Here is a 14308-nt window from a genome sequence, read left to right on the forward strand (position 1 = left end):
TTCTTAATCTTTCCGAGTACTGTCTCTTGGATGTTTTCGAGTGACCCTTAAATATCAATAATAAAGCTTCTCAATATTTTCACCATCAATTTGTTTCATAATGAATAAAAATACAACCCGAAAAATATAAATAATAAGTTATTTACATACTTTTCTATTTTTAGGTAGATTTTTCTAAAATCTAACTATTGTATTTGTCCTCATGGTCGATTTTTCAAGGAATTTTGTCACAACCTATCATAATTAGTTGAGTAGGGTTCGAAAATACTATCCGTTAAAAAATTTATATATGTATGTATGTATATATATATATTAGACTGGGCCAAAAAAATTGACTATTATTTTTTTTCATAGCTATATCGAAAATATTATTCAGAATGACAAAAAAAAAATTTCATGAAAGTTTGAGCCCTTAATATTAATTTTAAGAGGTCTATCATCGCTATTTTTAATTTTAATTCATAATTTGATGTTCTACGTCAGAATTGCTAAAACATTGGAGTAAAAAAAATTCATTTCCACTTATTCTTATGTAAAATTAAATTCCCTACAAAAAAGGTCTGATTGAAAATTTTCGTCAGACAAGCCGTTTCCGATTAATTAAGCTTAATAAATTGATATATTTTTTCGATTTAACATTTTTACTTTTGAATTTTGTAACGGACGAATCAATAAATATCTAATAAAGACCATGACAGATTTTCGAAGGAAATTTAATGCTCTACAAAAAAGGTCTCTTAACATTTTTTGCTAAATTCACTCCTTCGAAAGTTATTCAAGGTTGAATTTGAGTCAAAACGATTTCAATAACGTAAATAACTTTCGAAGGAGTGAATTTAGCAAAAAATGTTAAGAGACCTTTTTTGTAGAGCATTGAATTTTCTTCAAAAATCTGTCATGGTCTTTATTAGATATTTATTGATTCGTCAGTTAAAAAATTCAAAAGTAAAAATATTAAATCGAAAAAATATATCAATTTATTAAGCTTAATTAATCGGAAACGGCTTGTCTGACGAAAATTTTCAGTGCGACCTTTTTTGTAGGGAATTTAATTTTACATAAGAATAAGTGGAAATGAATTTTTTTTACTCCAATGTTTTAGCAATTCTGACGTAAAACATCAAATTATGAATTAAAATTAAAAATAGCGCTGATAGACCTCTTAAAATTAATATTAAGGGCTTAAACTTTCATGAAATTTTTTTTTTGGCATTCTGAATAATATTTTCGATATAACTAAGAAAAAAAAAAATAGTCAATTTTTTTGGCCCAGTCTAATATATATATATATATATGGGTCATTCCACCAAATAAAATTATTTTTACGGGGCGACCCTCGTCGATTTGGTTCAAATTTTGTGGAGTCGTTCTGTATATTAAAAAAAAAATTCTCCGAAAATTTGAGCCTTTTATATGCAGCTGTTTCAAAGTTATGATTTTTTGAATTTTTTAAAAATATTTGTTTTCAACTTTTTCATTAATTTTTTTAAAGGAAAAAATTTTTTTTTAAAAATGAGCACATAACAGTTTTTCGTAGGAAAAATTCTCAGCTTTCCAATAAAAATATCTGTTTTTCATTTTATGTTACAAAAGACCTTTTAAAATTCGATTAAAGACGAAAAAACGATTTTTATGACTGTGCGGCGCTTGATACATCTAATTTGATATTTTTTTCTGAAAGCTGAGACTTTTTCCCACAAAATATGTGATTTTCACGGTGTGCATATTTTTTGTTTGAATAAAATTAAATAAAATATAAACTCTCTATGATTAAGAAACGTTAATTCTTATTTTTTTTGAGGATGTTGATACATTTTTACCACATATATATCCTAAGCTATCAACAATAAGTGAGATGGGGTGCACTGCTTGTGATTCGTTCACCGTTTATGACTCAAAGTATTGTATGTCCAAAACATTTATTTTCTAAAAAAAGTCATCATTCCCTGATTAAACCAAACGATTGGAAACGGTTTGTAATGTTAAATACCCATAAAAAGGGTGATTCAAAAGTATTCAAAGTATTCAAAAGCCTTAAAAAGTATTTAAAACTTTTTTTCCAATCGTTTTAAGTCGTTTCTTTTAATAAGGGATGGTTATAACAGTGAAATCAACGCTGGTAAAATTTTGAATAGCCCGGATGTATAAATTTTGCGGTGTGAGGATATGTTTTCGGGTATGTATCTGCAGTAAAGCTCTAAAAACAAAAATTATAAAACTACTTTTCATGATACCAGCGTCAATGATTCAAGTCTAGGAGTTAGTAATTTGAACTTTGATTCTTGTGTTTTATTCAATAGTGATTTCAGACTATTGATGTCATCTGCATTAATGACAGTTCTGACTTTGTAATCAAGTTTTATAAAAATTTGTGTGCATAATAAATAGTATTTATGGTTTCTGTTTAACTATAAATTGCAAAGCATAAGTTAGGCGTACACTAATGGTTGATCGCACCATTGGGTTTAATATAACTTGATTCTAACTGGCTGCTGACACTGATAATAATTTTCAATGCAGGTAATCATGAAAAAAATAGTGTGTAACACTAGATGAAACACGACTTCGGATTGCAGTTATTGTCAGCTTTTGCCTACGGCTCGGGCAGCCTACTTTACTTTCTTCTGACATCGTTTTGTTTCATCTCTTGCCACACAATGAACTATTACAGTTTGTTAAAACTATAAAATCAATGACTTGTATTTAAATAATTATTGATTTTATTCAAACAAAAAATATGCACATCGTGAAAATCACATATTTTGTGGGAAAAAGTCTCAGCTTTCAGAAAAAAATATCAAATTAGATGTATCAAGCGCCGCACAGTCATAAAAATCGTTTTTTCGTCTTTAATCGAATTTTAAAAGGTCTTTTGTAACATAAAATGAAAAACAGATATTTTTATTGGAAAGCTGAGAATTTTTCCTACGAAAAACTGTTATGTGCTCATTTTTAAAAAAAAATTTTTTCCTTTAAAAAAATTAATGAAAAAGTTGAAAACAAATATTTTTAAAAAATTCAAAAAATCATAACTTTGAAACAGCTGCATATAAAAGGCTCAAATTTTCAGAGAATTTTTTTTTTTAATATACAGAACGACTCCACAAAATTTGAACCAAATCGACGAGGGTCGCCCCGTAAAAATAATTTTATTTGGTGGAATGACCCATATATATATATATGGGATATAACGCAGTTTTGAGGACACGATTACGCCTACAATTTTTATCAGATCTTAATGAAATTTTCCACACTTATTCTATGGGCGATTATCACGGTTAAGTTCGACGATGGGCAAAATCGGTTGATTAGTTTAGAAGTTATGGCTTATTGAAATTTCCATGATTTTTTGAAAAAATCAATATTTTTCCACATTCAAGTTCATATAATTTTAAAACTAATACTCATAGACAATTTCTGTAAAAAGTATCTGAAAGCTTGTCTAATAAGCTTTTGTTATGTCCGCCGCTTAATTTTTAATTATTTATCCGGGATTTCTCCCTTTGGTAGCGATAGTAATTTTGGACAAGCGGGTTGGAGGGTGCGGACAACAATAAAGAATACGAGGAAGAAATTATCTTCCTATAATTTATTATTTATAGTGGATCTTTTCGAAAATTAAGAACCCAAACGTCTTTAAAGAGACTGGTGCTCTTGTTTAAGCCAAAGTATTTTATGATGATAGAAAAACAGTTCTTTCACCTACCTTTCGATGTCAATCCTTCTAGTGCGGCAGATTTTACCCCTCCAGAACGTTGCAGCTCGCTTGACCTTCCTCCTAGGATTTGGGTTGAGTGGGCGCGGCTGGGTTATAGGATAAGACCTTATGTACTACTCTCGAATGAAAACCGCAAGGTTGGAGTGATGAACTTGTCTTTATTTTGATGGTTCAAATTACAACGTTTTAACTAAACGTCACTTACTCACTCTAGTTTTCACAATTTTATGTTTACTTTATATTATAGGATTATTTATCCTTAACTGATATTTTAATAAGATTTTCATTTATATTTAATGCGTCCTTTTTCACACCCGAAAAGTGGTTTTATGCGCAAATTAACTCGGCACGAGATGGAATCGCAAATTCACGTGATTTGCGTCACTGGTTCGATCGTACCGGATGGTTTTTAAAATCCGACAAATATTGTATTAGACGAACGATTACTACAGTTGCGTCAGATCGAATTTTAGGATCAATATTTGAGGACTTTTAATAATAATTTGAATTCAATTACTGATTATTCGACGCCGAAACGGATTCCTGCAATAATTGGATACAAAAGATTTTAGTTTTAAATGCCTTACTGATTATTCTACGCCTAGGGCGGATTCCTGCAGTAAGGTTAGTGATAAATTCACAATCTTCGACTATTTCTTATTGATTATTTCGACGCCTTAGCGGATTCCTGCAATAAGAACTAGTCTAGATAAATTAAGAAATGCCTTATTGATTATTTCAACGCCGAAACGGATTCCTGCAATAAGGTTTATGATAAAAATATTAAAAATCCTCTTATTGACTTTTCAACGCCTAGGGCGGAATCCTGCAATAAGAGTGCACGAAATTTCGACGTTCGAATCTTCGCGGACCGTAAGTTTTAAGAACCGACTAGCCCTGAGCTATGGGTGCTCAGGCTTTTTATAAACTTTGGTTGGTGATTTGATGGGGAATTTATAATCATTGTCATTGGTGGAAAGTGACAACAGTTTATTATTTATTCGTTAAACTTATTGCAGGTGTCTTCCCACTATTCTTTGCCGCATAAAAAGGTGAAAAAGCTGACGCTGCGTTTTCGCGCGCTTTTCAAAGAGGAGCTCAGAAATAATTATTTTAAATAATTATAAAAATAATAAAAAAAAATTATTTGGACATAACACTTTAATTTATGACCTTAAACTTTATATTTCGACCATTTCATCCTATAATTTGATGGCTTTGAAAATTTTAATGGAATCAAAAAATGTTGAAAATATGGGTTTCATTCCACATAACATATGAATTTCCCATTATAATGTAGTTTCATCAGTTGTATTTCATTGTGCACAAAATAACCTGTAAATTTCACGGATGTTTTATATTTGAAAAGTATTTCTTTTATTACTCATGATGTGTCAAATGGACCTCTACTCCCAGTGACTATCACTGGTCTTGTAATTACGATAGCACCTACAGTTCTTCTCGGATCTTTATGAAATTTTCCACACTTATTCTATAGGCTATTATTATCTTGATCAAGTTCAAAGATGGGCTGAATCGTTCGAATAGTTTTGAAGTTATGGTTGTTTGAAATTTTCACGATTTTTCGAAAAAATCAGTTTTTATTTACTTTTAAAGTTCATATAACTTTAAAACTAAAACTCATAGATAATTTCCGTAAAAAGTATTTCAAAGCTTGACTAATAAGCTTTAATTTATGACCTTAAACTTTATATTTTGGCCATTTTTTCGAATAATTTGATAGCCTTGAAAGTTTTAATGGAATCGAAAAATGAGTAACGCCTGGCTCATTCGTAACTCATATCTAACGTAAATGATGACATAGTCTAACGTCATTCCGACGTCAAATTTACATCATTGTGTTTACTGGGAGTGTTCCATCCTTTATCACTCAGTATTTTTCAATAAGTTCTTTTTCTATATCATGTGTCAATATTATTTTTGTAGTATTTTAAAACTTAGAAGACATATAATTTTTTTAAAGTTTGCTTATTACTTCAGACTCTTAAGAGTAACATTATTTCAATTAATAATTTAATGAAAAAAATTGATGCCTAAATGGCTCCCAGCAAATAATCGATCTTTTTACCATCCGATTGCACACCTCTTGATTAAAGGCATTTAGGGTGCTTCACTTTCTCTTATAAATTTTTTATTTGATTTAAAAATACATCTGTTGTTGAAAAATCATTATTAACACATAATGTGTTTATTTAGAATTTAATTCCATTTACTTACGTCGTAAGTAGTATTTTCTGTTTAGTCTAAATTTTCGGATTTCAAAATTAATTTTTTTTGTTTCAGTTCTAGTTTCAATGATTAACAAAATGGAAAATGACTGGTATCAAGTAAACAATGACACGGAACGAAATGTCATGATCAAATATGCAAAAATTCCAAAGATAATGTTAGTGTGTGGTTTGCTTAATATAACTACAAGTACGTTATTCTATCATACTTTATCAAACTTTTTTGGCATTACTCTACGTGCTGTGTCTAATAATACTGATATATATGGAAATAAAATCCTTCCTCTTCAATCTTTATATTTCTTTGATATACCGACATCTTTTTGTTTTTATCTTATATCATGGAGTCAATTATTTGGCTCTTTGGTTGCCAGCCTTGTTTACACAACTTTTGATATAACGTTTGGCCTATTTGTTTTGCACACATGTGCTCAGTTGGAAAATCTGGCTGGAAGAATTCAAATTATTTCGATTGACTCTCACTCAAAATTTCGAAAATATTTAAATTCAATTGTTTCACAACATTGTAGTTTAATTAGGTAGGTAATAATATTAAAAAAATTATATGATAAACAATGACATCAATGATACTTAAGTTTAATTAATTCTCTTTGATTATTTGCATGATTATAGCTTTGTAGATCAAATCGAAAGTATCTTCAGTACAGTATTACTTGGGTTGGTTATATCGTTTGGTATACTTTTTAGTATCTTAGGATTTCAAATAATTGTCGTTAGTATTGTAACTATTTGTTGAATCATTCAACAAAAATAATTCTTGTGAAAGAAAAATATTGAAAATTAATTATTTCAAAAATATAAATTACAGAGCATGACAGATAAGGAAGTAAAACTACCAATTTTTCAAGCAAGTTTCTATATTTTATTTATGAATTACTTTTTATGTCTGATGTTTATTTATTCATGGGTTGGTGAAGCATTGATCAGAACAGTTAAGTCAGAAATTTTATATTGCACAGAGAGAACACTTTATTGATAAAGTGACTAACAACATTAATGTAGTAACGTCATCTTAACGTCTTATTTATAATAGATTTTATTTTTATATAGAGTGAATCTATCAATACTGCAGTTTACAATAGCAACTGGATATTGCTTACGGCAAAAGACCGAATTCAAATAGTACTTCTGTTACTACGATCTCAGACAAAATTAAACATTACAATTGGAAGCATTGTTCCAGTTTCACTTGATTCATTCGCCAAAGTATGTAACATATGTGGATCATTATAAAACATCCATTAGATAAAAAAAGATAATACTCATTAATATCGCTGCATAAAGTCCAGATCTAGAATGTTCAAATCAAAAACTGTGTATCATATTTCTTCAATTCAATTACTTACGGAATTCTTCGGACAATTATCTACAATAATAACGAAACTATCTGATAATTTAGATTTAGAAAAAAAAACAAATTCACCGGAAAAATAAGCGGCTATATACATAAAATTTTTGTTTTCATCGAATAGCTCGGAAAACACAAATCATATATCGTCAGGTATGGCCATAAATGGATCAGATATGGTCATATATGGCTCGAATATTACCATATAGTCTCACATATGACCACGCCTGGCCATATATATGTATCTATTAGAGTACATCATTTACTTTTTTTCGTATCGGAAATTATATATGGCCGTCTAGGACTTGACCAAAATGAATATACCTGTATATGAGCATATATATTTATTGAGTTATTCCTTATATAATTATTCATACCCATATATAATTATACACTATTCACATAAATTAAGGGATATAAAAAAAATTGTAAATGTTTTAGCAATTTTCAGCATGCTGTTACTCAGAGAGAAATGGTCGAAGGGCAAAACGCAAAAAAGCAAATTGTAGAGTCAAGTTTTAAGTTTTATGATCTGGCCTTCTAAATTTTTTATCATGCACGGACCCGGAGTAATCCTAAGAAAACCACCGCAAAAACCATTTCTAAATTTCTGCTCATCTTAAAAAAGTACTATGGGCTTCAATAAAATTTTTCAATAATCTCACCTCAAAGCTCTTTTAGGTAATTTTAAGCCCTTTGATTTTCACCCATCAAAAAGTCTCTACAACGATTTGGCGCGGAGTTATCATTGATCAAAGCAATAAAGTCCATTTTGACTTTGACAATCAATAACTCAGGACATATTGGTCGTACAAGCAATGAAAGTAGGGTTTTCAATTGCAAAACATATTTTATAAAACACAAACAGTGGCTTTTGATTAAAAAAATCGGTCTATCGGTTAACCCTGTGGGCCAGCCCCAAAATTTCCCGCTGTTTTCGAGCTCATTGAGCTCGAAAACATTATTGTTAGTACATTTTCGAGCTCTTCGAGCTCGATAATACTCTTGTATGCCATTGTTTTCAAAAAAAAACATTTTTCAGCATTTCTTTCTCCCACGATATCTCGCGAACGAATTAACCGATTTTGATGGTTGAGGCGGCAATAGACGCGTTTTATTAAGTTCTAGAGCTGATTAAATTTTGAAATCGAATGATTCAATTTTTTGTAGAATTCCGAAAAAGAAAGGTTTTCACTATTTTTTTAATCAACGATATCTCGTGAACGAATTGACCGATTAAGACGGTTGAGGCGGCAATCAACGTGTTTTATCAAGTTCTAACACTGATCGAATTTTGAAATTGATTTATCAAGTCGTTTTTGAGAAATTTCAAAAAAACCAAAAAAAAAAACTTGTTTTCGAATTCTTTCGTCAACGGTTTCTCTTGAATGAATGAACCGATTTTGATGGTTGAGGTGGCATTCGACGCGGCTTATAAAATTTTAGACGTGATTCGATTTTGGAATCAATTCATCGAGCAAATTGAAAGTTATCCAAATAAAACATTTTTTAAAAAATTTTATTTTTGAAATATCTCCAAACGCACCCTACTAATTAAGCTCAAATTTTTACAGCTTCAAGATATTCACAAGCCGCGTCGAATGACACCACAAAGATCAAAATCGGTTCATCCGTTCAAGAGCCATGAATATTTACATACATACGTACTTACACTCGGACATCATCATGAAATTAGATAGGATAGCTTCCTAGAACCTCAAAACGTCAAAATCTGATAGAAATTTGGTTTTTGCAAATCGGACCGAAACCAATAACTTCCCGAATTTTAAAAAATTTTCAATTTTCTTAGCGGGAAGTTAAAAATTTCTTCGAATCGCAAATGTTGATTGAAAAAGAGGTAAAAATTTACACATTGAGAGACATTCGGGAATCTTGGTATAACTTTGGATATAACAGATAAACAAAGGATACTGACGATTTTTTTCAACCTCAAAGTGACCCGAAAAAACTCTAAAAATTTCCAAGGGCTGCGACTTGTTTTTCTTATTGCTCCGAGGCTTCAAATTCATCGTTTTCGTCACAAATCGCATAATGTGCGATTCTTTGGTTTTCAATAATCTCTTCAATTTCCAAAGGTATTTTTTTTAGCGACAAATCTTATTTTTTTATCGGAAACATAAATTATTGGAACAAATTTTGAAGGCCAGATCTGGAAACTAGAAACTTGACCCTAAAATTTGCTTTTTTTTCATTTGCTGTACGACCATTTTTCTCCGAGTTACAGCATGTTCAAAATTACTAAAAAATTTACAATTTTATTTATCTCCCTTAATTTTCGATTGTACTGTATATCAGAGCAGCCCATTTACTTATTTCTTGTCTCCGAAATCATGTATGGCCGCATACAACTTGATCAAAAATAATAAAGTTCTACGTGGCATGTATAGTTCTCGAGGAATTCTATATACAAACAGATACAACTATATATATTTGCGTAAACACCTACACATGAAGATACATTATTTACTTTTTTCTTGTCTTGGATATTATGTATAGTCACATAATGGTCATATACGGTCAGGTATTGCCATGTATGACCATGTATCGGCGTGCAAGTTTTTGATATAGTCTTACATGTCCCATATATGCCCGTGTATCGGTTGTATACGGCTATACATGCCCATATATGGTTATGTACGGACATGCATAGTCATATATAAACATGACATTTTTTATATAAAATCGTAAATGGACCATATATGGTTTATATATGACCATGTATAGGTATGCATAGACATTAAAATTTTTTGATGGTCATAAATTGACCCTTTATGCCTATGTATAGGTCATATATGCCTATTCGGGTTTTTCGAAAAATAAAAACTTTATTATGTCGGAAACAGGTCCAAAAGTTTTATTTAGATTTAAAAATATGACTGTGAAAATTAGAGCTCTTAATATCAACAATAAAAGGTTCTGCATCGCACTTTTCTATTTTCCCTAAAAATAACATGGAAAAAGTTTGTTTTTGCGCCTTCTGTGTCCCGATGGTCAAAAGATCGTACTGGTCAATGGAGGTACTGGTAATTGTCGACGCTCTGCAAGAAGCGCCTGATTTTCACGTTGAAGACGCGTTATGATATTTTGTAGTACCGTGGCTGAAGTCGCGTGTCGGTTCACCCCGGGTAAAGGGAGAACTCCACTAATATTATTATTGTTTGGAGGTGTTGCAACGTTACCGGATGCGCTAGTGGCCGCAACATTATTATTATTGTTAGCAGTTCTGTTAAGCATACTACCAGAATTTTGTTCAAGATCAAGCAGATCCCCCACATAACTAGTAACCGACACAGTCACTCAGTGACGAGTGAGGCGGGAATTGCAATAAATTATTAGAAGAATTGTTGTTATTATTGTTCGCTTAGAATTGACAATTTACTGGCGTTCTTGCGAACATGATGACTAATTAATTACAATGACGATTAAGGGATTTTATTTTAGTTATAATTTTAATCTGTGAGGAAATAATTTATTCGAAATTAACAGATTATTTATAACCCAGTGAACACGTCAATGTAACAGGGATGTCACATTTATAGAATGAAAACTTTCGGTTACGTAAAATCGTAAGCCACATGTACATCACATCTTCATAGCATGTATATCAAAATTTCACACTCATTTACGTAATATTATTACGTAACATCATGAACGTAAATGTGATGTTAATGTGACCTACATGTTACATTGGTGATATAACGGTGATGTTATTTGAATATCATATTTACATAACATAGAAGTCATGAAAAAATACAAATTTTACGTTGAGGTTATATAACAGTGACCTCTAAGTGACATCATTTTCTATTAAATTGTACAAAGCACTTTTATGCGCTAGAAATTATAATTGCTATATTAAAAAAAAAATTCATAAAGAAAAAACATACGAGATATTAATATGTGATTTATTGGCTGAAAAACATACATACTTTTTTTATATGAAAGTACATTTTTTTAAAATAAATATTTAAAAATCTCCAAGTTCCTACTTTTTTTTATTTTTCTCGATACTGAAATGGTGATTTTTTTTAGTATCATCCCATACGGGTCGATACCAGACAAAAATGTATCCGTTGAACTGGGTACCTTGAATGTGCGTTTGATTGGGGGATGAAAACTGGATCATATGTATCCTTGAAGGAACAATTTGCGCGCCCATAAATTTCTTAGCGGTGGATTCTTGAACTACCAAATATTTATTGTGCAGCAACTACATGTTCACACTTCAGACACTTTATTAATTTTTCCGCCTGCTTGTAAATAATTATTTTCATCGTTATTTATTTGTATGAAATTTGATAAAAAAGAATAATAACACTAAAAATTATAAAAACCAAATAAAATGTCTAATAATAAAATAAATATATTATAACAATATAAATAATTATTTCAATTATTTACAAGCAAATGAAAATAAAGATGGAAATTTATGTTACGTCCAAAATGTGGTGTGTATCGGGATTTTGGACATAATTTATTATTTTTATTATTTTCGGCCCTAGTCTTTCGACCAATAGACCGGGATCACACTGAGTGTATTTATCTGGGAGGTGTGTTGAAATAAAAGATGTTTGATGTAAAAATTAAATTACTATATATTATAAAATTGAAAAATTCGATAATATGAATACAATAAACTTGATATTATTTTCTGAAAGTATTAGGTGGCTAGTCAGCCGACTCTAATTTACAATAAGATTCGTTCTAATAACTAGAGAGGACTATAGAATTTTGAATACAATTTCCGTAATGTTGGAAATATTTTTGATTTTAATACAACATAAACTTAAAAATTACAATACCTGTAGTCGCAGCAACTGGATGTTTGTACAATCGTAATTTTCACTGACTCTAGGTATTACCTTTGCTAACAATTTACTCTAACAGTTGAATTTAAACTTATAAAACCACTAATTTAAATAAAACTCTTAATAATGTAAGTGTGCGGACACTTGTATAATATAAACTAGTACGGAACTAGTGTAAAAGCGTGAGGACGCTGTATATAGAACTGAACTAGTACGGAACTAGCGTAAATAAAATTTAAGTGTGAGAACACTTGTATAAAATTGAACTAGTACGGAACTAGTGTAACTTAATTTTTGTGAAGACACTGTGACTTGAACTTCACTGCCTCAATGGACCTCTTGTCCGGGACTACTATTTTTTGGTTTACGACCCTTTTTATAATTTCTTATCAGATCCTATTTCTTCTATTGTTTGGGGGAAACTGTGTCCAATCGGAACACAGTTCCTATGGGTCCTTTCCCTTTCTCTAAGATTTTCACCTTAGGAAAGCGTTAAGGGCACACCCCTATGTGGGCCTATGTGCGTGCGCACCCACACATCCATCCACATGTACAATTTTTTACTTATAACAATATTTTAAATTTAAATGTTCAAATTTATTTATTATTCTTTATAACATTATGATTTGTTAACTTAAAATATTAATTTTAATTAACATTATATTTTTGATTGGCGTTGAGCCTATTTTATTTATTTATTGTTATAAGTTTTCTACTATTTTTGTTAGTCAATTAAATCCTAATTTGAATTGAAAATAGGTGGCTAGCAGCCAACTCTATTTGATTATTAGTTATTCTTTTAATATTTGAATCTAAGAAATATTACGTTTTAGAAATTATTTATTTGGTTATTAATTGTTTTTTTTAGAATTTCATTATTTGGATATTATGATTCAAAAATTATTTATTCGATTGTTATTTATTCTTTTAAATTGTTTTTTTGAATATTTTTATTTTAAGAAGTATTAGAATATTTTTTATATTTTATGTAATGACTACTTCGTCATCAAAATTCAATTTTTCTATTTGTTTTATGATGCCAAGATGTCTCGACAAAAGTGCACTCAAAGATAAAGTGAGGGATTAAGATTATTTTTATTTATAACTAAAAATATATTCCACGTACACTTTTTTTGATAAAAATATTTTTGGGTTTCGACGAAAAATGTTTCAGCTGGCCTTTGGGCCTTTACAGTTGCCCGAGGGGTCATTAAAATTACATTTAGGTGTTTGCTCTAGCATTTCAAAAAAATATCAAAGCAAACAAGTCTTAATCCCTTAAGAGCATTTTACATTCGTCATGTCTTATCACTAAATATTATCGAAACATAAAAATGATAATAAAAAAAATAAAATCTGGTCGTCGGCTCAATTTTAATAAATACAATAGAAATTAAAAATAAAATACAACGTTCAGCTTTTTTAGCTGGACGTAACATTTATATAATTGAAAAAAAAAGTTTACTTCACCGATTCGACATAAACCTCAGCACGTTTCAATAACAAATATAATTTTTTACATAAATTAAATGTAAAAATATTAATTATAGCAAATAGATAATTTTTACGCATAAGCTTTCCTATTGCAATGCCGTCTAAATACGTAGATCATTTTAAAGTAAAATTTTTCACATATATGTGATGAAATGTTTCGATGTAAAATAAATATAACTATTTTTTATGTTAGAGTGCTGTAACAGTATGAACATCTCCGAAACATTACATTGTGATGTAAATGTGACGATAAGATAGAATCACCAAGATTATGTCACTTATAAGTCGATTTTGTTACGTGATTTTGAGGTAATATCTAGAATGTAAAGCTAACGTTAGCATGTGATATAAATATAACGTCACATTTAGGTCACCAATGTGATATCACTCGGTCAGTAACATGCATGTAATCTTAATGTCACATTTACGTCACAAATTTGACGTACCATTTACATTCCGATTTATATCATCAGAATGTAAAATTTACGTTGAATTTGTTACGTTGGATGTTCTCTAGATATGATATCACTGTTATGTTGGTATGTTCACTGGGAAGTAAACTAAAATAATCAATAAACAAATAATATCAATAAATTTCGAAAAATAAAGTTTAATTTTATATATAAGTTATTTACTTTATTGTAATAAA

At 30.0% G+C, this 14308-nt stretch overlaps 1 protein-coding gene across 1 annotated transcript in view; it reads left to right on the forward strand.

Annotated features, from left to right (window-relative positions):
• Window positions 1-14308, forward strand: part of LOC130676136 (odorant receptor Or2-like) — a 232993-nt gene that overhangs the window by 139345 nt on the left and 79340 nt on the right. The window contains exons 3-6 of the mRNA XM_057482141.1: window positions 6023-6506; window positions 6601-6700; window positions 6797-6919; window positions 7039-7194. Coding sequence (XP_057338124.1) covers window positions 6023-6506; window positions 6601-6700; window positions 6797-6919; window positions 7039-7194 — 863 coding nt within the window. The remainder of the gene's footprint in view (window positions 1-6022; window positions 6507-6600; window positions 6701-6796; window positions 6920-7038; window positions 7195-14308) is intronic.

This window comes from Microplitis mediator, chromosome 10 (assembly GCF_029852145.1).
Source record: "Microplitis mediator isolate UGA2020A chromosome 10, iyMicMedi2.1, whole genome shotgun sequence".
NCBI lineage: Eukaryota > Metazoa > Arthropoda > Insecta > Hymenoptera > Braconidae > Microplitis > Microplitis mediator.